This window comes from Crotalus tigris, unplaced genomic scaffold (assembly GCF_016545835.1).
Source record: "Crotalus tigris isolate CLP2741 ecotype Arizona unplaced genomic scaffold, ASM1654583v1 scf7180000017625.6296891, whole genome shotgun sequence".
NCBI classification, from domain to species: Eukaryota; Metazoa; Chordata; class Lepidosauria; order Squamata; family Viperidae; genus Crotalus; species Crotalus tigris.
Genome location: NW_024096520.1, coordinates 879,911 through 905,488, shown reverse-complemented (window position 1 = coordinate 905,488; position 25,578 = coordinate 879,911). Strand labels below are relative to the sequence as shown.

Here is a 25,578-nt window from a genome sequence, read left to right as displayed (position 1 = left end):
ACAAGAGATTAGATCAGCAAGGGAACGACCTCAGAATTTCAATGCTGGTACAATAATTAAAACCAACACCTTAAATTGGACCCAGAGCTTTTTGGTAGCAACTAAAACACTGGCATGATGTTACTCAGCCAACTCTTCACTGCTTGAAGCCAGGTTGCTACATTTACCACAGCTTCTGAGCTGTTCTTACTAGTAGTCTTAGAAACTATGTATAAGGTTAAAGGGAGGGTAAGGAAAGCTTGGTAAGGGCTTCTTGCTCCAAGATTTTGTGGAGCTGACAAGAAAGTCAAATGGATGAAATTGGGATGAAGACAACGTAATGTAGAAGAAATAGTTTGTTGCAAAAGGAAGCAGTTCTATAGCCTTAACTCTATTTGCATCTGACTTACAAATTGAATCCAGTTTCTTTCTTCTTTTCTCTCAAACCTGAACACCCATTCCTGAGAGTTGGGTGTTGTTGTTTTTTGCTTCACATCTCAGAACTAAAGAAGCAAAACCAGCTCTGGTTTTCCCACACGAAATTTTGCCTAGTTAACAATAGCTTTTCTTAACCCCCACCCACCAGATGTTCACATTGCCCAATCATATATCTTTGGTTTGTTATGGGAACAGTCCACTTCTCCACCTGCATTAGTGACCTTGGCATTCTTGTAGGCTCTCACAGTCCATGGATGGCTTCTTAGAATCCTATTTCCTCCCCATGCTTTCTACCCCTCTCCTCCTGTTTCTGTGGCGAGTTGAGTAGCACTAGAAGTTAGCATGCATCTTAGCAATTCAACCTTGATAGCAGTATTGCAGGCTGACTCTGCTCACTGCCTCGAGTTCGATCCTGATGGAGCTGAAGGTTGACTTCCATCCTTCTGAGATCGGTAAAATGAGGACCCAGAATGTTGGCGGCAATATGAAAATAATGCTTCTACATTATAAATCGCCCAGAACTGCTATGGGGTGGTATATAAGCTTCAATGCTACTGCTATTTGATGAGCTTATTGGAAAATTACAGCAACCTTTGTCTTGTTTGGTCTTATCAGGGGAAAGAAGGCAATTGATGGTGTTTAAATGATAGCTATTTTATTGGAAAGACATTGTTTTACTTAATCTGTATACCAACCAGTGAACTCTTTCTTGTTGCTCTTTTGTTAAATGCTGCTTTAAATTGATTGATTGATTGATTGATTTTTAGGATCTCCCAACAAGTGGAAGTCAGCCGAGCACAGCTACGAGCAATCAATGAGCGGGTCACCCTTGCTCAAGCCAAAATTGAGAAGATAAAGGGCAGCAAAAAGGCTATTAAGGTTTGGATGCCTATTGCAATAGTTCTTTTGAATGGTGTTTCTTCCATTAATCTGTGGTTAAAGGCCAAGCTTCCAGTAACAGCAGCCACACAGTCCCCAATTGCATGAATGGTTTTTTTTTTTAAAAAAAATGCAAACTACAAAGTGGTTGCAGTAGTAATCAATATCTTGGTTATTAAGGAAAGAAGGTGCTCTAATCTGTTGCCTTCTATAATAGCCATGATCTAGTTTGGGGATTGGGTAGTAAGTCTGTTTATTTCCACTGTTTTGTTATACTCCATAGCCTCTTTGTCTCTCAGCAGTATTTTTTAAGCATTATTACAAGCATCCAGATATTATACTAGCAAACGTCTGGAATGTTAAGCCAGAGACTGGCTTGCCCAGTGCAGTTAACAAACTGGTAGTAAATTGAGACAGAACTTGGAACTGAATCCTACCACTCTAGCTGGCATCATAGTTGCCCCCAGTTGTAATTCATTCATACTAATACTTATGTCTATCCATACAAATACTTAGGTCGCATTTGCCCTGTATAGGTAGTCCTCAACTTACAACAATTTGTTTAGTGACCATTTGAAGTTACAACAGCACTGAAAAAGTGACTGTTTTTCACATGACTGTTGCAGCATCCCCATGGTCTCTTGATCAAAATTCGGACACTTGGCAACTGGTACGCGTTTATGACAGCAGCACTGTCCTGGGATCACCATTTGTAATCTTCCCAGTCGGTTTCCAACAAGCAAAATCAATGGGGGAAGCCAGATTCACTTAACAAGTGCAGTGATTCACTTAACTGTGGCAAAAATATCATAAAATGGGGCAAAACTCAATTAAAAACTGTCTTACATAGCAATGGAAATTTTGGGCTCAATTGTGGTCTTAAGTCTAGGACTACCTGTATCAGAGTCTTGTAGATTATTTTGTAGGTAAGGAATCAAATTCTGAGATGGTTCATAGTTGCTATGTCTGTATTAGCACATTAACTATGTATGTTTCTTTTTCTGTTAAAAGCCACCAGACTGTCTTGATTGTGTGCTGGCAACCTACTTTCTTTTCTTCCATTCTCTCCTCCTATTTTTTTTTCTCCTAGGTGTTTTCCAGCTCCAAATACCCTGCACCAGAACGGCTGCAAGAATATGCTTCCATCTTCACTGGCGCTCAGGATCCAGAGGCACAGAAACAACCGAGGCACAAGATTCAGAGCAAGCACAGACCATTGGATGAGAAGTCCTTACAGGTAAGGATAGTCAAAGAGAAGTCAGAGGACACGGTCACATTTCTTTACTCAAGAGGCTTCTCTTTGCTTTGGGTTTTTGATGGCGCCAGACAGCAAAGTCCTGAATCAGGGCAGGAATTGCCTGAAGAGGTCCCAGGCAGCAAAAGTATTGCGTGGATTAGAAAAAAAAGACCTTCTTTATATAAGAATCTTTTTGGACTATTCTGTAGCCCCTAAAGGATTCTGTGAAAATATTTTTTAAATGACTCCCTTGCACTTTTATGACTGTACAGTATTCAGTCATATGCATAAATAAGTAAATAAATAATAGCAATAGCACTTATATACATAGTGCTTTACAGCCCTCTCTAGGCCGTTTACAGAGTCAGCCTATTGCCCCCAACAATCTGGATCCTCATTTTACTTACCTCAGGAGGATGGAAGGCTAAATCAACCTTGAACTGGTCAGGATCGAACTCCAGACTGTGGGCAGAGTCAGCCTGCAGTACTGCATTCTACCCTCTGCACCACCAGGGCTCTTATAACTAATCTTCTGTTTGTATATTGTACACACAAACTATCTTTTGTGTTCACTGATTGTATCATTGAGACGTGTGGGATAAATTGCATCCCTGAATTATGTTTTCTTTCTTTTTTAAAAAAATAAAAGTTTTATTGGTTTTTTCCATTTTTTATAAAAGCTTAGGACACAGTGTGGTGGTCAGAGTGTCAAATCACCTGAATTATGTTTTCTGATCTAGTCAGTGTCTGTATGAGTGGAGAAAGGAGTGATGGGGAAGTTCCCATTTCCCTTTGCTATGGCCTGCTCTTTTCTGCCTGTAGTCTAGAGCAGTGGTTCTCAACCTTTTTAATGCCGCGACCCCCAACCGATCGTAAGTCGAGGACTACTCAACTGGTGCAGCACCGTTTGCAGAATGGGACTTTTGGCGGGCTCAGCAGGGCAGAGACAGCCTGGACAATTCCTATTGGCTTTTGAAAGCCAATAGAATTAGACTCTATTCAAGAGAGTCTATTCTGTTGGCTTTCAAAAGCCAATAGAATAAAAGGGAGTAGCACAGCTAAGGAAAAGGGGGGAAAAATGGCAGACTGCGTTGTTTGGCGACCCCCGTGAAATGGTCGTTCGACCCCAAATGGGGTCCCGACCCACAAGTTGAGAACCACTGGTCTAGAGCCTTTTCAGGCTCTATTTTTTGAAAGTGTAGGATTTTTTAGATATTTATTAATGAGTATGTAAAATCTTTTGGTAAATTTTGGAATATTCCATTTTTCCTCTGGGCCTTCCTCTGATCTAGTCATTTTTGGGGTGTTCAACGGGTTTTCCAGAAATAAATCTTCCATAGCAGGAAGTTGTTTGTGGTTTTGTTTTGTGCATCTCTGGTTATTAGTGGCTCCGAATTAGTGCTTCATTTTTGTACAGTCTTTGTTCCAGACACTGAACTTCCATAAATAAAATTGTAGTTTCTGGGTTGGACTCTGCCTAAGTCCTGAGTGCATTCTTCTGAACGGATGAGTTAAAATTAAGCTGGCAGTTTTTCCAATATTTGGGAGTCTCCTGTAACTGCATAGGACAGGCAACAACAAAGAAGAGCAACTAATACTGTAGAGATTTTTGTTTTCTTTTAACAGTTCTCCAAGGACACATTCCATCCCCCAGAGAATTTATTTTATGATGTTAATTTCTTGGGATACCACTGATGTATACATCTGGATCCTAATGCAGAGGGAAAAGCTGTCCTACCAGACAAAGGCAATGAAGCTGCTTCAGGCTCACATTCTGTTTTCTTTCTCAAAACCCCCCAAATAAGCTGCTGTTGAATAATTCAGCACTTTGCATTTTTCTGTAGTTTAATGGAAGCAAAATCAGTCGGGGTAAAAGTAGCATGAATATTTCAGCCTAGCCTCGGAACTCAGTGCACTAATGTACAAGATATGCAGAGAGCTTTAGAGTCCACCCAAAATAGCTTTTCCCTTCTTTTCTACTTGAAACTTGACCTACACATTGATCAAATACACTGTCCTTTTATCTACAATAGTGTTTCTCAACCTTGAACATCTTCAAGATATGTGCACTTTAACTCCCAGAATTCCCATCATGCTTGCTGGGGAATTCTGAAAGTCCAAAGTCACCCATCTGAAAACTGCTAAAGTTGGAAATTGTTCCCTGGAAGCAGATTTGGGCTTTTTTTTTTCCCCGTCTGGCTTTGCAGTAGAGAAAAATCAGCTAAGATTAATTTTCCTTCCTTGAAAAAACTGCTGAAAGTACACATATGGAAATAAAGTTGGCTACCGAAAGTTATATGTTGTACAGTGCAGCAGTTAATTATGTCTAAAAGGAGAGCTTACATCAGAAAAAAAAGTGCATTTTTAAGGCCTGCATCAAAAAAATATAACTTGAAGAATTATATTTTTGGGTAATTTGCAGTTTTTTTACTTTTAGGCATTTTTTTTCTGCATATTAGGAACAAATGAGTAAAAGCATCCTCTGAACGCTACAAGTTGTTTACAAGCAGTTACTTTATTTTTTGTGATATATATTTTTTTAACCCATCCATCGGTTGAGATCACTCCTATTAAGATAACAAGAGTTTTAGAGATGTCACATGTCCCCAGACCACAAAACACTTTGAAAATACTTCATGAAAATACTTCACCTCTTGTAAATACACTAAGATTTTTTTTATTTTAATATTAATCTACTCACCTCAATATTGTTTACATTTGATAGTGACTCTCTAGGACTTCAGGCTTCCTAAAATACCTGGTTCAGGCTAGCCCAGGGGATAGGCAACCTTGGCTCCCTTCATGACTTGCGGACTTCAACTCCCAGAATTCCTGAACCAGCATGGCTCAGCTTGGAAACCTCTCCATTTCTCCTCAGCATGGCTGGCTCAGGAATTCTGGGAGTTGAAGTCCACGTCATAAAAGAGCCAAGATTGCCTACCCCTGGGCTAAACAGAGACTGTACAGGTGCGTGATAAGGTGAGAGCAGTCAGTTTGGAAAAGAGACTACAGGAGTTGGATAGTGTGTAGTAAGGGGCAAAAGTTGGATTGCAGCAAACTGATTTCCAGTAACGTATGGGAACCAGAACCACAAATGCAGGAATTAGTTGCCTGAATTCTAACCTACATTTCAAGTTGGACTGACAAAGAAGTTGGCATGCTGTTTGTGTATGTGCTGCTTTTTGAACCCCAGTCCCTCCCTCTCATTTATTAAGTCTGATATTACAACAAAGCCATGAGATGTCATTATACTGACCTTTCCCCATCCTACAGGTGACAGCCAGCAGCAGGAAAGTGATGGGCATTGAAAGAAAGAGGCCTGTGAGTCTGAGGGGCCTTGGTAGCTTTAGGTTTTTTTAAACCCCTAATCCAGGGGTAGGCCACCTTGGCTCTTTTATGACCCGTGGACTTCAACTCCCAGAATTCCTGAGCCAGCCAAGCTCAGGAATTCTGGGAGTTGAAGTCCACGGGTCATAAAAGAGCCAAGGTGGCCTACCCCTGGCCTAATCAAAACAACCGAATTAAAGGGCTGCTGGGATGTTGACAGGTATGTCTGGTTCAGGCTAACCCAGGGGTAGGCAACCTTGGCTCCCTTCATGACTTGCGGACTTCAACTCCCAGAATTCCTGAGACAGCATGGCTCAGCTTGGAAACCTCCCCATTTCTCCTCAGCATGGCTGGCTCAGGAATTCTGGGAGTTGAAGTCCACGGATCATAAAAGAGCCAAGGTGGCCTACCCCTGGCCTAATCACAACAACCGAAGTAAAAGGCTGCTGGGATGTTGACAGCTGTGTGGCTTGAATTTTGCAGGAGAAGTTGAAGTACTTCCCGGTTTCAGTTACCACCAGAGTCCGTCATGAAGACGACGCAGAAGAAGGCCTGGGCAGCCTTCCCAGAAACATTAGCTCCCTCAGCTCCCTGCTGCTCTTCAATACCACCGAGAACTTGTAAGTGTCCTCCGTAGTTCTCCGCCTTCCTCTTCCCTCAACAGGGAAAGGATTCCTAGGGAGAGGGCGGGAATCCATAAGGTTGAACGTGACGGCCCCATCCTTTTGAGTTCCCCAGGGTTCCCTTGATTGTGCCACCCAAAAGCCAGCATTGGTGTCTGGCAGTAAGTTAAGCAAATATAGGTAGTCCTCCATTTACAACCGTTCATTGAGTGACCATCCGAAGTTATAAAAAAGTGACTTATGACCGTTTTTCAAACTTACGACCGTTGCAGCATCCCCATGGCGTCGTGATCAAAATTGGGATGCTTGGCAACGGCTTCATATTTAGGGCGGTCACAGGGTCCTGGGGTCCTGTGATCCGCTTTTGCGACCTTCTGACAGGCAAAGTCAATGGGGAAGCCAGATTCACTTAACTAACTTTACGAACTTACTTAACTAACTTAACTAACTGTCATGTGTCTGATTAACGAAACACTTCAAAGAACTTTCAGGCATTTTTTTAGCCTAAAAAGCCTTTGAAGTGTTTCGTTAATCAGACCACATGACACCATGCTAAGATCTGAATTTCCCTTCCTTTGCACATAACATTCCAGGCATTTCCCCTCCCCTATTTTGGGGTCATGATTCACATCTTCCAATTAACTTGGAGGGCAAAGATTCACTTCCTTTCTCCCCCCCCCCCCGCTTTCCTTATATTCTCCTCCCCTTTCACTGTCAACTGAGTTAACTCTAAAAATACCAGACAGTTCTGCATATATTGTCAAGGCAAGAATATTCAATATTAGCAGCGTTGACACTAACGTTACTAACTTAACAACTGCAGTGATTCACCTAACCACTGTGGCGAGAAAGGTCGTGAAATGCAACAAATCTCACTTAACAACGGTCACACTTAGCAGCAGAAACTTTGGGCTCAACTGTGGTCATAAGTCAAGGACTACCTGTAAATTGCCTTAAGCCTTCAGATAGGATTAATGGGCCTAAAATAAGAAATAGCCTCAGGAACACCCCTCAGCTGATTAAAGAGTAAGACAGTCCTAGGAATGTGGTCCTGAACCCATTTTTATAATAATAATAATAATAATAGTGACATTGATAGACTTTACCTACCAAGGCAAATAGGTGGGCGTGGAATGCTACAAGTACATCAGATGGTTGAAGAAGAAAAAATGGCTTTGGAAGAATATCTGAAGAACAATGATGAAGATGCACTGAAATTAGTATATCAGGAAGGCTTACTGACTACTGGAGAGACCAAACTGGCCTACAAGAAAGACCAATGAAGAACAGAATAGAGGCATGGGAAGACAAAGCACTACATGGCCAATACATGAAAAAAATAGCTGGGAAAGCAGATAATAATAAAACCTGGCAATGGCTAAGAGCAGGAAAATTGAAGAAAGAGACCGAGGGACTAATTCTAGCTGCACAAGACCAAGCCTTAAGGACAAATGCATACAAAGTCAAAATTGAGAAGACAGCAACAGACAGTAAGTGCCGCCTATGCAAAGAAGCTGAAGAAACAGTGGACCACTTGGTAAGCTGTTGCAAGAAGATTGCACAAACTGATTACAAGCAGCGGCATGACAAAGTAGCAACAATGGTGCATTGGAAGATCTGCAAAAAATATCATTTGCCTGCAAGCAAAAACTGGTGGGATCATAAAATAGAGAAAGTCATAGAAAATGATAAAATTAAACTGCTCTGGGACTTCAGAATTCAAACAGACTAGCACCTGCAACATAACACCCCAGACTTAACAATTGTTGATAAGAAAGACAAAAAAGTCTGGATAGTGGATGTGGCAGTGCCTGGAAACAGCAGAATAGAAGAGAAAGAACTGGAGAAGATAACAAAATACAAAGACCTACAAATAGAAATAGAAAGACTGTGGCAAAAACAAGCAAGGGTAGTACCAATAGTCATAGGCTCCTTGAGTGCAATCCCAAAACAACTGGAGCACCACTTGAACACCATTGGCATTGACAAATTCGCTATTAGTCAATTGCAAAAGGCGGCCTTACTAGGAACTGCTTCCATCCTGCGACGATATCTGTAATACCATCAAACATCCACATCTGCCTATCCCAGGTCCTGGGTAAGGACTCGATAGGTAGACAAAATGCCAAATCCAGTCAGAACATCTGGCTGACTGTGCGATGATCGATAATAATAATAATAATAAAAAAGTTGGAAGGGACCTTGGAGGTCATCTAGTCCAACCCCCTGCTCAGGCAGGAAACCCTATATCTGGCTGTCCAGTCTCTTAAAAACCTCCAGTGTTGGAGCATTGTCAGCTTCTGGAGGCAGGTTGTTCCACTGGTTAATTGTTCTAACTGTCAGGAAGTTTCTCCTTAGTTCTAGGTTGCTTCTCTCCTTGATTAGTTTCCATCCGTTGCTTCTTGTCCTGCCTTCAGGCACCTTGGAGAATAGGTTGACTCCCTCTTCTTTGTGGCAGCCCCTGAGATACTGGAACACTGCTATCATGCCACTGCTTATTTTTATGTTAGCCCTGAGTGACCAAATAGGTGTGGTGGTATTGTTTTAAAGCATCTCCCAGTCCTCCTCTGCTTTAATTTTACCACCTTGAAGTCAGGTTTCCAGTCCTCATCCTTATTTCTCAGCATCAACCTTAAATCCCGTTGATGCTTTTCTGCTTTGTCCATCTTTTTCTCCAGCCTCATTCCTCCTTTTTTATTGCACTTTCCTGTGACTATTTTTGTTATCATTAAACAAAGTCATGTTTATAAAACAGTAGTTGCACACAAGGAAGTGATTACGGTCTTGAGTTGCAGAAAAGGAGAAAAGTCAAAGCTGATGCAGAACTGATTACATTAAGTGGAGAGAAACTGACAGGTTGATAAGTTTATTCCCACTCTTGCAAATCCCTCTTTAATTTTGTAGCCTTCTCAAAATATTGCTTTTGCCCCTTTCTCTACGAACCCCGGTGATATAACTAATTAAATGTGAACTAGATTTTAGGCTTGTGCCTCTGCCTTGGTCCCTTGGATAAACTGTCCGCTTCAGTTTTTCTTTATTAAAGTCTGTATGACAGTCTCAAAACACGAGCAAAGTAAATATATATATATGCGTCTGCAGGGCTTTTAAAATACATTGTATTTCTCCCATGTTTTTATGGTAAATAACCCAGGATCGATTGGGGCAGACCTAGGTCGGGACTGCCTCTGTTTGGTAGATGGAAATCCCTGTGGGCAGGAAGTTAGTCCAGCATTGTATCTAACTTGAGAGCCTGTAAAAAGGATGGCAAACACTGATAATGGAAGAAAATACATTTTCCCTGCCTAAGAGTCTTTGCTTTGTTCTCTTTGTAGTAAATAGATGAGCTTGTCTTTTCCTTCTTTTGTTCTTCCCCAGATATAAGAAGTATGTCTTTCTCGATCCTTTGGCTGGCGCAGTGACCAAGACCCATGGGGCTCTGGAGACAGAAAGAGAAGAAAAGCTTTTTGACGCCCCCCTCTCTATCACCAAGAGGGGACAACTCGATCAGCTGGTGAGCTCTTTAAGCCGGATGAGAGAAGAAGAAAAATTCCCATGCTTCTCTCTTGCTAAATCCCCAAGAATTGATAGGGAACCTATCTTGGCAAAACACTCACATTTTTTTTTTCAATAGCCCATATGATTTGCAATAAGCCTACTTTTGATTTCAATGTGGGAGGATCCTCTGAGCATACTGGGAACACCAGCACAGTAATGAGGAGTCCTTGGTGTTCTCGGAGCTTGGTTATTTTCTTGCAGATGTTTCATTACTCAAACTAGGTAAGACCGTCAGTGCTGTGGATAATGAAATGCCTGCAAGAAAACAGCCAAACTCAGAGGGCACCAAGGACCCCCTAATTTCAACCCTAAGCTACTAATATTTATTGGTACAGTATTCTTCAACTTACTAGCACCATTGGGACTAACATTTCCATTGCTAAGCAAGATGGTTCTTAAGTGAGTCGTGCCTGATTTTACAACCTTTTTGCTATGATTGTTAAGTGAATCACATGGAAATGAAGCAGATTTGGCTTCTCCCATTGACTTTGCTTGTCAGAAGCTAGCTAGGAAAGTCGCAAATGATGATCACATGAGCCCAGGATGCTGCAATTATCATAAACTCATGTTGGCTACCAAGCTCTCAAATTTTAATCAAATGACCCCGGGGATGCAAGTCATAAGTGCAAGAATTGGTTGTAAGTCACTTTTTTCAATGCCATTCTAGTTTTGAATGGTGGCTAGTTGAGGACTACCTGTACAATAAAGGTTCTAGCATACACATTTAAAATTTTTAGAGCTTGTCATACCTAATTCTGGAAGCCGAATTTCTGGATGTTTCTAATTTTGTGCCTGTTTTTCAGGTGGCTGAAAATTATTTCTATGTACCAGACCTGGGGCAAGTGCCCGAGATAGACGTGCCATCCTATCTGCCTGACTTGCCTGGCATTGCCGCAGACCTCATGTATAGTGCAGATCTGGGTCCCGGCATTGCACCTTCTGCTCCTGGGGCTGCTATACCTGAGCTGCCCACCTTCAGTACGGAACCCACAGAGAACTTCCGACAAGGTAGTAAGCCCTCCTGAAGGGCACAGTGGAAAATAAGCAGGGCCGCTTTCCCCAAAATATCCTCTTTTGCAAACATTGAGTTAATACAATTCTCACTGTTTTGAGAGATAACCATTAAATATATAACTGTGTGGATTATGGATTATAGAAATCAGTGGTTAATGATTGTTTTGCAAATGTAACCCAGACAACACACTGTGCACCAATTATTAAGTGATTTATGTTTTTTAAAAAATCGATAAAATATATTACAAAAAAAAAAAAAACCCCAAAAGCAGGGCTGGGTGGGATCAAATGGTCACGAGGCAGTTCTGCCCTTTTGTGCAAATGTTACCCCTGCCCTGACTCTCGCCTTCATCCCATCTGGATGCTCTGCTCAAGGAGATTCTGTAAGTCTTGGGGAAATAAAAACTTGTTACCTGCATTTGCACCTAAAAACAACGTTCACATAATCAGTAAGAATTGTGAGGTCCTTGATGCTCTTTGAGCTTGGTTGTTTTCTTGCAGATGTTTCATTGTCCAAACTAGGTAATATCATCAGTGCTAGTAAGGAGTGCTGTTTCCTCCCAGTTTGTATTCTAGTGGCCTGACCTGGGGTGGTCTTACTGGTTCTTTGGTTAGGCTGTTAACGTTGACTTGTTTGGCATTTCCTTGACTGGGGTATTGTTTATTTGATTGTTGGTCTAATGTTTATTTTGAAGGTACTCTATGCTCAGCTGGGTGCTGATTGTGGGTGGGGAGATGTTATGGTTTTTTTATTCCCTTTTGACATTAGGAATCCTTGTGCTTTTTATCATCTGGCACAGAGATGGGGAACTATGGCCCCTTTATGACATGTGGATTTCAAATCCCAGAATTCTTGATCCAGCATGGGAGTTGAAATCCACAATTCTGGGAGATGAAGTCCACAAGTCATAGTTCCCCACCCATTCTAGCAGATTGGCAAACTACTGATCCGTTTTAAGTAAGCCTATGTTTCTTGTAGACACTGGCTTAGAGAATAAGGCCCTAGGTATCTCTAGCTTTCTTTTATGCTCCCTGTGAAGATCTGCAAATAGTAGTATGGAGATAACAGTAATCCTTCTTGTTTTTAATGAGACTTAGGCAGCAGTGAGATTCATCTAGCTGGCCGACAATAAACCACCTGTAAAACTATTTGTTTATTGAAAAGCCAAATCATTTCCTTGATTTGTATGAGTGTGTCTGTAGTTTGAGGTTGCTGCCAAAAAAGAAAAAACACAGTTATTGGTTGTATTAATAGTGGTTCACTCTCCAAATCAAAGAAAGTAATATTCCTACTCTGGAATGCTGCCTTGAATTCAGAGCTCCAGTCTTTCAGGATTCAAACTTTTCTCCAAATTGATAAAGCAACAGGTTTTAGCACTGAAAACCAAGCCTTCTCAAAAGATTGGGATTGGTTGTTTAGCTCCTAATAAAGACAACTGAGTTTCTGAAGGGCTGTTGCAGAGAAAAATAGTCACTATCTATCATCCTAGCAGACACAAAATAATAATCTTAAAATGACAGGAAGGCAATTTTAGCTGAATGCTTGGAAAAGGTACCTAATCATAAGAAATAAGTTTGACAGCGGAACCAGTTATTGAGGGAGACGGTTAACTGAATGTGTTGAAGCAAAAGCCGGTCAGCCATCTAGTACAAATGCTTTAATCTGGATTTCTGTACCGAGCATGGGGTTGAACTCAACAGCCTGAAAGGCCCCTGGCTGTGTTGTGTCACTTCTTAGTTAGTTGATTTTCTACTCTTTCAAGGGTGTCGGCGTATTGCAGTATTTGTGGTCTACGATTCACTTAAGCAATAAACTGATTTACAGTCCCTGCTGCCTAGAGTTTCACTTTACATTAAGACAAATCAAACTTGTGGTGGCTTGGCACAATGTGTAAACTTCCTAGGGAGAGTGCTAATAAGTCCCGTGGTGATTAACCACCCAGTGCTACTTTCTTCATTTTTTGATGTTCTAGCATGAAGGTACAGATCTGAAATAATGCAGTTTTGAGGAACTGAAACTTTAAAACTGTCGCAAATAGCTAGAGATCAGCAGAGCATTTCCATGGTATTTGTGAATACTAATTTGTGTCCCTTCTCTATTGTTTTAGATCTTCAACAGGGGGGACCTCCCCCTCCTCCCCCTCCCCCTCCACCCCCTCCCCCTGAAATTCCTGTTAACATCCCACCTCCCCCCCCTCTTCCACAAGTGCCAGCCCCTACTGATTCTCAAGCCAGAGAAGGCAGAAGCAGCACCTTGCCATCCGGTAAGACTGGAGGATTAAAGCTGAGAAACCACTCAGTGCTACTATTGAGAGAGCAGTCGGCTATCACGTGCAATATATGTATTTCCCATGAAGACGACAACACGTCCTAGGAAACAGAAGAACTGGCTGTGTGATTTTTGTTCAATAGTTTTGGAGGAAGGATCAGCACTGTAGTATAGTTACATTGCCAATGTTCAAAATGCTGCAGATACGTGAACTAGTTAATTATATTTACAATCATTCTATAAGAGAAATCACTGATATTCTTTTCCTATTATATTATGAACGGAAAAGAGAAGGAGATGTGTGAAAGACTGAGATTCAAACCAATAGCTTTTCGATTCCTGGCTAAACCCTAATTAGTCAGCACATTATATCAGGTTTTGTTAGTTGCAGTGAAAGTTGGGTGGCATCTCCTTCCTGGAAAAAGCATTAAAAAGGTGGAAGTTTCTGCAACAGATCAGGGTCCATCTAGAGCAGGGGTTCTCAGCCTTGGCAACTTAAGACTTGTGGACTTCAATTCCCAGAATTCCTCAGCCAGCTTTGCTGGGAGTTGAAGTCCACAAGTCTTAAAGTTGCCATGGTTGAGAACCCCTGATCTAGAGTAGCTTCTTTTTCTGCACAGCCAGCTGGGACTAGCTAAGAAAACCACAAGGTGTATAAGCAACTCCTTATGTTTCCATCTGACAGTTGATAGGCTGGAGACACATAAGTCATCAGAATATGCAGCTTCCATTCTGCTGTCAGGGCTAACAGGCACTAGTTTAGCTTTCCCAAAACTTTTATGCCTTCCATATGTTGATTACCAGATCCTACATCCCCGGGAACAATTGCTAACAATTATGCTGGTTGTTACTTAGGAAAGCTGAAGCTCCCACAGAAGGAGAGGACATTAATGTAAGAACCTTGCATTAAGAGAATGGAGTATAATGTTCACTGAGTGGCGAGCATTATACTATGTGTAGAGAATTCCATGGGATAGGTTTCTCCAGAGCAGGCATTAGAAACCAACTAAAACACTCAAGGAAGAAGTTGAGAAAATAGACAATGGCTTGATGAAAGACGAGGGCTCACAGACTACAGATAGTCTTTGACTTATGACCACAGTTGAGCCCAAAACGTCTGTTGATAAGCAAGACATGTGCTAAGTGAGTTTTGCCCCATTTCATGACCTTCCTTGCCACAGTTGTGAAGTGAATCACTGCAGTTGCTAAATTAATAACATGATTGTTAAGTGAATCTGGCTTCCCCATTGACTTTGCCTTGTCAGAAGGTCACAAGAGGTGATCCCTTGACCCCGGGGCGCTGCAACCGCCATAAAGGTGAACCAGGTTTCAGGTGTCCAAATTTTGATCCCGTGGCCATGGGGATGATACAGGGGTCCTGTGAAAAAGGGTCATAGGTCACTTTTTTCAGGGCCGTTGTAATTTTGAACAGTCACTAAATGAGTGGTTATAAGTCGAGGACTATCAGGATAAAACTCTAAAAGCAAAACGGCAGATTTTAGGGGAAAGGCATCCTCTGTCTGTAGCCATCAGCACCTAAGGGTACTGCAATTAATTTCCTTTTCTATCGCTGCTGTTCAAAGAGCACCAAATGAAGTTGTGAACCCATCGAGTGGCCGGGCCACTCTTATGGAATCCATCCGCAAAGCTGGTGGCATCGGGAAGGCCAAGCTCCGTAATGTCAAAGAGAGGAAACTAGAAAAGAAAAAGCAGAAGGAGAAGGAGCAAGGTATCTTCTATCCTTCCACTCTGGGCCATCTTTCTATAGGCCACCTTTCTGGCATCATGGGGAATCAAACATTGAAACATTTATCAGACATTTGAATGGTAGCTAGCATGATACATTACACCCTATATTCAGAGTTCACCCATAATTTGACTGTGGGCACGCATTACTGTATGGCAGAGAAGTCTGTGGCTTCAAAGGGTTATTAAACTCCGATTCCCTTCAGTTCCTCCCACGATCAGAGATGATGGATCCCACACTCTGGATAATACCTGGAAGGTGATGGGTTCCACGCCGTTTAATCACAGGTTAATTCTTAGAGGCGAGAACACATACGTTTATTTTCATTTGGATTTAAAAAATTAGACTGACCAAACTAACGTAGTATGAAGATGGATATCCAAATTACGGGTTCAAGGGGATTTTTATTTGTATAAGACAAGCTTATCTAAATAATGATAATTACTAGTTTCTATCCCAAACTCACTTTTTTTAGTAGGAAAAATAAGTTTGGCAAATATATTCAGAAGCATGAAAGTTATAGGAAATGAGCTGTTTCTTGCAAAAGTTATTTGGCTTTTTTTTACAGCACAGTCTTTGGTTTTCTTGATTCAACCTGAACATCTATTTACTTTATTTTTATTCACTTAATCCATTGTATTTATTTACTAAAAATATTTTTTAATATTTTTGTATAGCCACCCATTTTAGCAAGCGACAAAGAGTAGCAAACATATTCAAAAAAAATAAAAACAATTACAATCATAAATAACATAATTAAAATGATAGGAAATAACACAGTCCACAAACTAAGACAGATAGAAGATGCTATCTGTAAGGGCTCCAGGCCTAAGTCTTTTATGATTTGTGGACCAACTCCCAGAATTCCTGAGCCAGCATAGGCCTTGCCAACCAGCATTCCTTAGTCAGTGGGACTCTGGCATGCTTATCCTGCTGGATTAAATTGGACAAATAAAAACAACTATGCCCAAAAGTGTGAAATTTATGCTCATTTGGTACCCTTTATATCCTGGGTCTCCATTGTCACATCTAGCAGCACCACTGTTATACTATTTGCAGCCAGGCTCCCTTCATCAGCTGAAAAGTTACGCTGTAGTAAAATGGGCAGACAATTAGATAGATAGATAGATAGATAGATAGATAGATAGATAGATAGATAGATAGATAGATAGATAGATAGATAGATAGATAGATAGACAGATAGATACACATACTGATAGATAGATGATAGATAGATAGATAGATAGATAGATAGATAGATAGATAGATAGATAGATAGATAGATACAGATACACAGATACACAGATACACAGATAGATAGATACACATAGATACACATACAGATAGATACACTTACAGATAGATTGATAGATGATAGATACACAGATAGATAGATAGATAGATAGATAGATAGATAGATAGATACAGTTAGATAGATACACAGATACACATACAGATAGATACATATACAGACAGACAGACAGACAGATAGATAGATAGATAGATAGATAGATAGATAGATACACAAATAGATACACAGATAGATAGACACACATACAGATAGATTGATAGATGATAGATAGATAGATACACAGATAGATACACATACACACACACATACAGACAGACAGACAGACAGACAGACAGATAGGCAGACAGACAGACAGACAGACAGACAGATAATAAAGAGCCATAGGCAAGCTAACAAGTGGCAGGTTTGCCCTCTCTGGTTTCACAGACCATCCAGTTTGATCATCCTTCTATAAGGTAGTCTCCAGTCTTCTGTGCACATTCTACCAAACCATTAGAGAATAATCCCACAGCACAAGGCCATGATTGGGTATTAAGTTTTTTAAAACTCGGATGCTATGATGAAATCAATAGCATAGGCCCCACACTCACCCCACCATGTATATTTCCTTTGCAATTTGTTTTTACAACTCTTGTGTAAGGTGATTCAATCAAATGTAATGATCATTGGTCTAGAGGAGATGATGGGGAGCATCCCCCAGGAAACTATTTTATGAGCATGCCTGTGACGTTTTCTCCCAGTGTAGCTAATATCTGAGCAGATTGGGATAACAATCCTATGTGAAGTCTTCAGTCCAAGTGTATGGATTTACCCGCTGATTCCTCATTTTCTCCCATTTGTTGACTTCTGTGTCGGATTTCTCTTTTTGTGTTTCCTCCAGTGGGATCTACTGGGCAAGGTGGAGACCTAATGTCAGATCTCTTCAACAAATTGGTCCTCCGGCGCAAAGGTAAAGAAGCTTCTTGTCGTTTCTCTCCAGGGTTGCCCCGGGGAAAGCTAAGGTTTCCTATTAGCAGAAAACCAAGTTTTCTTTTCACTCTAACTAGAATTCAAAACCAAGTTAGGAATTTCTTACAGGATTTTTCCAATGCTTTTAAAATTAAAAACTATCTGTGTTTGAGACAGAGAGGATCAAGACAGAGCTCCATTGACGAAAAAGACGAAAAAGTTCCATTCACATAACACACTTAACCTCTTTTGAATGAACCCATTTTCTAGGGTTTGCCATTTAAACGATTACCTAAATAAGAGGGGTGAATTAACATATTGTAACATACAAAACTAAACGCACACACAAAATGAAAGCTGGCAATAAACAAGCTAATCATGTGTGGCTGCATCTCTAGGTGTTTATCTGGTCTGGTTAACCTGGTTAAGGGAACAATGCTGTAGAGGAGAAATAGCAGATATTGATGCATTCCACACAAGGAAGGCTGAAAGGTTTTGAGGACAGGTAGTCCTCAACAACTATAATCGAGCCTAACACTTCCGTCGGTAAGCAAGAGAGTTAAGTGAATTTTGCCCCATTTTGTGACCCTTCTTGCCACAGCTATTAAGTGAATCCGTGCAGTTGTTGAGTTAGTGACATGGTTGTTAAGTGAACATGGCTTCCCTATTGTCTTTGCTTGTCGCAAAAGGGGATTGCATGACCTCGGGATATTGCAACCGTCATAAATATGAATCGGTTGCCAAGCACATGACCGTGGGGCTGTAAGTGTGAAAAGCAGTCATAAATCAGTTTTTTTCATGGCCCTTGTAGCTTCAAATGGTCACTAAACAAATGATTGTAAGTCAAGGACTACCTGTATTGCATATAGAATCAAGCAAAATAAATCTTCCTTAAGTTTTAGCCCAAGTAAGATTAGGAGGCCTCAAATGTGAAAAAACTGTGACTACCCCAAGACTTTGTTGAACTGTATGTCCCAGAATCCCTCAGTTTTGGCCCGGCAGATTGGAGCCACTGGGACTGAAAATTCAACAATCAAAAAGACTCACGGCAATATTCTCTCCTTAAGCTTTTCACAATAGGATTTGGGTTTTTATAGAAATGTTGACTACTTTGAATTCAAAGCAAGAAAATAGTAGACATAAGCATGCATGTGCTAGAACTTTCCTTTTTTGCTCCATAATCCCAGGAAAGTCAACATTTGTTAAGCAGGCAGTGACAAAATACAAGGTGTTTTGTATTGTTTAGTTAATAATGGTTTAAGTGGAATAAAGTTGTATGTTCTTGGCACTTTATTTAAGAAAATTTATATTGCTGCCCAGTCATACAAACAATTAAAACAACAACCTACACACACACAGCTTCTTCAGTTCCAACTGATTTCCATATACCTGTCCTACAAATCCAGGAAAAGATGCAGCTTGAGGAGGCATTGGTGGGGGTGGGGGGGTGTACTCACAGAGATTCTGGAACTTTTTGGGTTTTGGGTTCAAAGCACTGCACTTAAGCTTCCATGTGTGTTCTAAGTAGAGTGTCCTCTTTAGCAGCTTTTACATCTTACTTCCATTGTTTTTTGTGATTTGCCTCTTTTGATGCAAAATTCTGAGTAAATTAAGAGATGTGTTTCTGCCTTGGTTCTTCTTGCTTGGGCTAGCACTTCCCCATCCTTATCATTTAGATCAGTGGTTCTCAACCTGTGGGTCGGGACCCCATTTGGGGTCAAACGACCATTTCACGGGGGTCACCAAACAATGCAGTCCGCCATTTTTTTCCCCTTTTCCTTTGCTGTGCTACTCCCTTTTATTCTATTGGCTTTTGAAAGCCAATAGAATAGACTCTCTTGAATAGAGTCTAATTCTATTGGCTTTCAAAAGCCAATAGGAATTGTCCAGGCTGTCTCTGCCCTGCTGAGCCCGCCAAAAGTCCCATTCTGCAAACGGTGCTGCACCAGTTGAGTAGTCCTCGACTTACGACCGGTTGAGTAGTCCTCGACTTACGACCGGTTGGGGGTCGCGGCATTAAAAACGTTGAGAACCACTGATTTAGATGTTGTTACATATTTTATGTTATATGTTATGAATACATCACAAATATAAGTTATGAATATAGAGGGCCTGTAATACAACTATAGTTAGCGTTTTCATGAACTCACTGGGTGACTCACATTGCTGGAAAGTGTACTATTGATAAGGAAAGATTCTGAATGTGTGCATGAATGATTTATTGTTGGTGATACCAAGTAGAACATTATTGGGCGTAAGGAGTATAGTGGATAGCACTTTTCATGGAGTCTTGGAACATAAAGTAAGAATGTAAAGTTTCTTATGTGATTGGGGCAAGATGTACCATGTGCATGGATTCTGAGTAAACAAATTGGGTATAAAGAGAAGACTGGAATGAACCAACACCCCAAAGTTCAAGACAACTCTTGTTGGAGCAAGAGATGCCTGAGTCTGCTTCCCAGCCCATTCTGACACAGCCTGATCACCTGTGTTGAGAGTGTATTGTGTAAATCAGTGTTTCCCAAACTTGACAATTTTAAGGCATGAGGACTTCAACTCCTAGAATTCCACAGCCAGCAACGCTGGCTGTGGAATTCTGGGAGTTGAAGTCCACATGCCTTAAAATTGTCAAGTTTGGGAAACACTGGTGTAAATGAGTAGCCTAGTTGGGCAGCAATACTTACAGGAACTTGAGTAGCCTTGTTGGGCACTTCTTTGAATAGCCTTGTTGGGCATAGTAACCTGAATAGCCTTTTGGACAGTTATTTGAGTAGCCTTGTTGGGCAAGAATAAAAGAAGTATTGGAAAACTTCACTTTGAGTGGCTTGAACTCAATTTTATGAGACTGTCAGGCCTGCCATGTTCCATTTTGTCTTCTCTCCTACAGGCATCTCAGGCAAAGGACCAGCAGCTGGTGGAGACAGCAATGCGCCCAACGTGCCAGCTGGAGCCTTTGGCCGCATCTCAGACACCATCCCCCCCTTGCCACCTCCACAACAACCAGCTGGAGAAGAGGAGGATGACTGGGAGTCCTAGACAGTACTTCAAAAGGCAACATATGGAGGCTTAACAGAGGCGCATCTTGTTCTTTTGACATTTCCATCTTTTTGAGAACGCTTAACTTAACAGTGCATATTGCCATTTTGCCATCCAATCCAGAACAGCAACGTGAACATAATTACGCACTTAGAAGAACCTGCTACTATGCAACTTGTGTTCAGGGATGACAGCCAGTTTCCATCTTAGAAAATGGTCGAACATGGCATGTGAAAAAGTTTATAGGCATTTTGGCGTCTGTAGCAAGACTCAGCTTGCTGGGAACTGGGAGGTTTCAAAGGGTAGCCAGCTACTGCTGGGAACAGCTTCTATTTTCTTTCAACACTCATATCCTTTTCAGCTCTATAAAGAAGGATATTTGTCTGTTTGGTGCAATTATTGTATATAAATAATCATTTAATTCAACTACTTACTTTGACTGCCCTAAATGAAAACCTGAAAGAAGCCTGTTTTCGCATCTGTGTGCAATAAGAATCCATTTCAGGGGACAAAACTGGAACCCAGAGTGATGAATCGTTAGCTTGAATATAGGAAAAAGTATTAACCTCTTTCAAAAAAAGCACACTTTGCTTTAACTTCCTTGTCCTGTCTTCTTACTTTCAATTACTCGTTGTGGAAGATAGTATTTGTTTTCAGCATCAGGATGGAAACTCAGTGTGTTAAGACAATACTAAGCAGTTCAGTTGTTCTGGGTATCTTTGCACACCGGTAGAAATGTTTCTCAGGATATCCACCTAAGTGAGATTTCTGGGCAATTATAACCATGTTAGAATACCTCTCTGGTTTGCGAAACTGTGTGTCCCCTTCTATCTCATGCAAGTAAGCTAAAAATAATAATATAAAAGCAAGTATTTAAAGAAGGAAAGGACTGGCTAATGTAGCTGTGTAGCAATTCAAAGATCAAAAAAAAAAAAGATGCTTTGAAGCTTTCTCTTTTCCTAGAACATGCTTTGGTCTTTGGTTTAAAGCAGCGTTGCTCAACCTCAGTTAAGTTCAACTCACAGAATTCCCAGTCCACACATCTTAAAGCTTACTGGGGATGAGAAACACTGCTTTAAAGTGTTGTAGACGTGTATCTACCTTACAGTTTTTCAATCCCCTTTTGCCTGTGCATCTAAAATGTGGCCCAGCCCTTTTAGATGAAGTTTTTAAAATTAGCATTTGCCTACAAAGCACTTTTTAAAAAGGGCTTTTTAGCAGCGCCTTTCCATCAATCCTCCCAAAGCTAACTTTGACCAATAACAGTAAACCTATCTAAACAGCTTTTGCTTAAGGGTAGTTAACAAACTGAAGCCAAGAATTCCTTGGGTGAAGGGATTAATGGAAGTGTAGTGCTTCAAAAGCTAACGGGATGCCTTTACCACTAGCTTTCCTGCTTAATACACTATATAGCAGTGTTTCTCAATCTTGGCCATTGTAACATGCATGGACTTCAACTATTACTATTCTCCAGCCAGCAGCTCTGATGGCTGGGGAATTCTGGGCGTTGAAGTCCATGCATCTTACAATGGCCAAGATTGAGAAACACTGCCATGGCAGATGTTTTCCTTTTCCTTTGTAGTGAGCCCGGTTTTGATGCTGGCAGGAAGAAAGAGAAAACTGAAATGTCTCATGGTTCAGTAAAAAATGAGAACCTATAACCGATTATATCCCACACACAGATTTTAGCAATGATGACTGCTGGTGGCATAGAAAACATTTTGAAATTGAAATAGCTGTTTCCGAGTGAAACTCATTCAGAGTGGTTGGATTCAACCATTAAATTCAAGCTAATTTAAGCTTGAAATAATCACTTCAAGCTCTGGTTCAGTGTCAAAATGTTTGCACACCCTTATTAACCACCTGCCTTGAACTTCGAACAGCATATATTATAACCTCAGAATAAAGTCCAAGAGGCACTGATGTGCAGAATGAAATAAGGGGGGAACGATGTTTTTGTCCAAAGCTTTTCAGCGGAGAAATCAATTCTACCATAAACAGAAGAAAGCACCCCTTTTCCAGCCTTAATTTAGTTTAGCATGGTGAGATCAGAAAACTATTTTAGAGACTGGAAGAAAAACATACTCAAAATTAAGATCACACAATAAAAGTATAATGCATTTAAATACACAGGAGACATTTTGCATAGGCAGAGGTAGCAGCTTTGAATAGATCTCCAAGTTCCTCACAAAGAGACAGACGTGGAATTGGATTTCTTTTCCCAATGGAACTGCAAGACAGAAATTAGGAATTAGATGAGGCACATAGTGACGAAAGTCAATAGAAATAATAATGAGCACATCTCAACAGCAGGAAAATAAATCTTAAGAATCTAGCTTTAATTAATTGATGTCTGAATTCTCTAGGATGATATCATTTCATAGGAATTTGCAAATGGAGTCTAACTGGGGACTTACTTTTCTTAGCTCTGCAAAAGCCGGTCCAAACCTATCCTTGATTAGGGTTCTGCTTTTAATCCATTGAGGAAGTTTGTTGAGAACAGCTGGACGTGTGTATCTGTGATCTAAAAGCACAATACTGGCAAAGTCCTTTTGATGCCGAATTGCTCTTCCTGTAAAAGCAAACCATCTTATTTAAGATAAGATAACCTTTATTGTCATTTTTATACTGATGGCACACATCAAAAATGAAATTTAGTTGCCCGCTCTCAAAGTGAAAACACATACATGACACACACCTAAACATACTATGAACAACATATGTATAGACCCGCATCCCTACATAGACGTAGCAAATAAATATTAAATACTGTCCATCCTGAATATATAACGGAAGGAGGAAGCTTGAGAGTTCGCAAGGTTAATGCTGTATGGAATGAAACTCTGGCTGAATCTGGATGTTCTGCTTCGGATACCACGAAGCCTCCTCCCAGAAGGTAACAAGGAAAACAGGTCATGAAGAGGTTGTGTAGTGTCCCAGAAGATCTTACTTTTCCTTGTCACACTGAATGGCTAACATAGGATTAAATTCAATACAAAATGAGAAGTCACTGAGCACTGGCAAACAAAGCAGTATTTCTCAACCTTGACAACTTCAAGACGGGTAGTCTTCAGTGCCCAGAATTCTCCAGCCAGCATGGCTGCCTAGGGAATTCTGGGAATTGAAGTCTACACATCTTCCAGTTGCCAAGGTTGAGGAACACTGTGCTAGAACTTCCAGGAAAAGCTTCTCTTCCCTTCCGAAAACACCCAAGGCTTGGGGCAAGAATGAGATTGACATACAAATACCGTATATTCCAGCATATAGGGCGACCCGGCATATAAGATGACCCGAGTTTGACGCCGAGTCGCAAGACGATCGACGCCGAGTCGCATGCCTAGAAAGTCATCTTATATGCCGGAAACTACCGGTATTTCCGGCGTATAAGACGATTGATGCCGAGTCGCATGCCTAGAAAGTCGTCTTATACGCCGGAAACTACCTTATTTCCGGCGTATAAGACGACTCGGCATATAAGACAACCCCCGAGTTCGGCGCCTGTTTCAACGCTCTCAAAAGTCGTCTTATACGCCGGAATATACGGTATTTCCTCCCTCAAGATGACTAGGGCAAAGAATGGGTACAACCTTCAGCAGCCTGTCTGTTCTTTAGACATGTGAACTTCAGCTCTCAAAATTTCCCAGCCAGACCAGAATACTTGTGAGAATTCTGGGAGCTGAAATCTATGCATGTGGAAAGCACTCAGGTTGCAGAAAGCTGTTACGCTGAAACAGCTGTGAGCTATTCCTTAATAAAATAAATTTTGATCTAAGGACTCAATATTTTATACTGATAACCTTACTGGTATATCTTTTACCAAACTTAGCAAGATGGAACTTAGATTATGAATGCATGAAACTAAGTAGGAGAAAGTGGCAGAGATTCCTCCTAATATCTTCTCACAAACTGCTCTCTCTAGCATTTTGGCAAGTCGGTTAAAAAGGCCTCCTCACAGCTCAATTCCAAAGGATACTATTTCATATCCAATCCGAAGATCCATCTTGCCCATAGCAGTTGTCCATAATCAGAAGCAGAGGTTTTTCTGCTCTCGTGTTACTTAAGCATTGCACAGAAATGAATCTAGGATCCTCTTATGTACAAACCATGACCTAAACCAGTGGTTCTCAGCCTTTTTAATGCCACGACCCTCAACCGGTCGTAAGTGAGGACTACTCAACCGGTCGTAAGTCGAAGACTACTCAACTGGTGCAGCACCGTTTGCAGAATGGGACTTTTGGCGGGCTCAGCAGGGCAGAGACAGCCTGGACAATTCCTATTGGCTTTTGAAAGCCAATAGAATTAGACTATTCAAGAGAGTCTGTTCTATTGGCTTTCAAAAGCCAATAGAATAAAAGGGAGTAGCACAGCTAAGGAAAAGGGGGGGGGAAATGGCGGACTGCGTTTGGCGACCCCCGTGAAATGGTCATTCAACCCCAAATGGGATCCCAACCCACAGGTTGAGAACCACTGACCTAAACGATCACTTGCCATTATACTTCATTACTGTCGTGGTGATGAGCCAACTTTGCACAGAAGCTCGTATGAAAAATGTGCATACAGTACGACTGCGTCGTAAACGTGTAACAGAAAAGACTACCCATTCCTAATTTCTCTGCTGCCTTGTCAAAACTTCCCTGATCAGTTGCTTGGCAGCGATCCCATGTTTAAAACTGACAATGAGGTAAGCGAGTCCCATTTGACCAAACACAAAACTCTTGATTGCCAGAGGGGTATTTTAGCACCAACTGCCTCCTTACCTACTGACTGGTTGACTGCTTTCATGCATAGATTTTCAATGAGCAAGTTTCCTGGAGATTGGCCTGCAGACTTTGGCTAGAGAAAATCAAGACAAGGGGGATATATGAGTGGGGCTAGAACAGCGATGGCTAACTTTTTAGAGACTGAGTGCCCCCAAAATGGTACCGCCTGCCTCGCTCTGCCCCATCCCACCCACCCGGCCCCGTCCATCCACAGGGCCTTCTACTGCCTTCAGATTGCCGAGCAGCCCAGCAGCACCATGGCGGCCATGCCCTCCACCCGGGCCTTGCAGCATCATCTGTGTGTGACGGGGCACGAGGGCAGAATCTTGTCGCCGCTGCACGGCTGCCATGTCCTTGGCTGCGCTGCTCCGCATGGGCTGTGCTCAGGGGTGACTCTCCTCCGAGGGGGCTGTTGGTGAGGGGGCCACGGGGAGGTGAGGCTGGGGCGATGGGG

General features: G+C 41.4%; 2 protein-coding genes across 8 annotated transcripts in view; one reads left to right on the top strand and one right to left on the bottom strand.

The window, feature by feature from the left end:
• Positions 1 to 21,161, top strand: part of WASHC1 (WASH complex subunit 1) — a 69,462-nt gene extending 48,301 nt beyond the window's left edge. For 2 of the 3 annotated variants that reach the window (XM_039333363.1, XM_039333374.1), the window contains exons 3-11: positions 1,185 to 1,296; positions 2,387 to 2,533; positions 6,344 to 6,480; positions 9,859 to 9,994; positions 10,842 to 11,046; positions 13,161 to 13,314; positions 14,890 to 15,050; positions 17,261 to 17,329; positions 20,216 to 21,161. In XM_039333363.1, the coding sequence (XP_039189297.1) occupies positions 1,185 to 1,296; positions 2,387 to 2,533; positions 6,344 to 6,480; positions 9,859 to 9,994; positions 10,842 to 11,046; positions 13,161 to 13,314; positions 14,890 to 15,050; positions 17,261 to 17,329; positions 20,216 to 20,364 (1,270 nt within the window). In that variant the 3' untranslated portion in view covers positions 20,365 to 21,161. Of the gene's footprint in view, positions 1 to 1,184; positions 1,297 to 2,386; positions 2,534 to 6,343; positions 6,481 to 9,858; positions 9,995 to 10,841; positions 11,047 to 13,160; positions 13,317 to 14,889; positions 15,051 to 17,260; positions 17,330 to 20,215 lie in introns of all 3 variants that reach the window. The other variant, XM_039333355.1, reaches the window with a different exon arrangement.
• Positions 21,162 to 22,455: 1,294 nt separating this feature from the next.
• The window catches only part of DDX11 (DEAD/H-box helicase 11), a 42,314-nt gene continuing 39,191 nt past the window's right edge, over positions 22,456 to 25,578 (bottom strand). For all 5 annotated transcript variants that reach the window (XM_039333347.1, XM_039333352.1, XM_039333345.1 and 2 more), the window contains 3 exons: positions 25,122 to 25,197; positions 22,782 to 22,936; positions 22,456 to 22,594 (listed from right to left, as the gene is read on the bottom strand). In XM_039333347.1, coding sequence (XP_039189281.1) covers positions 22,550 to 22,594; positions 22,782 to 22,936; positions 25,122 to 25,197 — 276 coding nt within the window. In that variant the 3' untranslated portion in view covers positions 22,456 to 22,549. The remainder of the gene's footprint in view (positions 22,595 to 22,781; positions 22,937 to 25,121; positions 25,198 to 25,578) is intronic.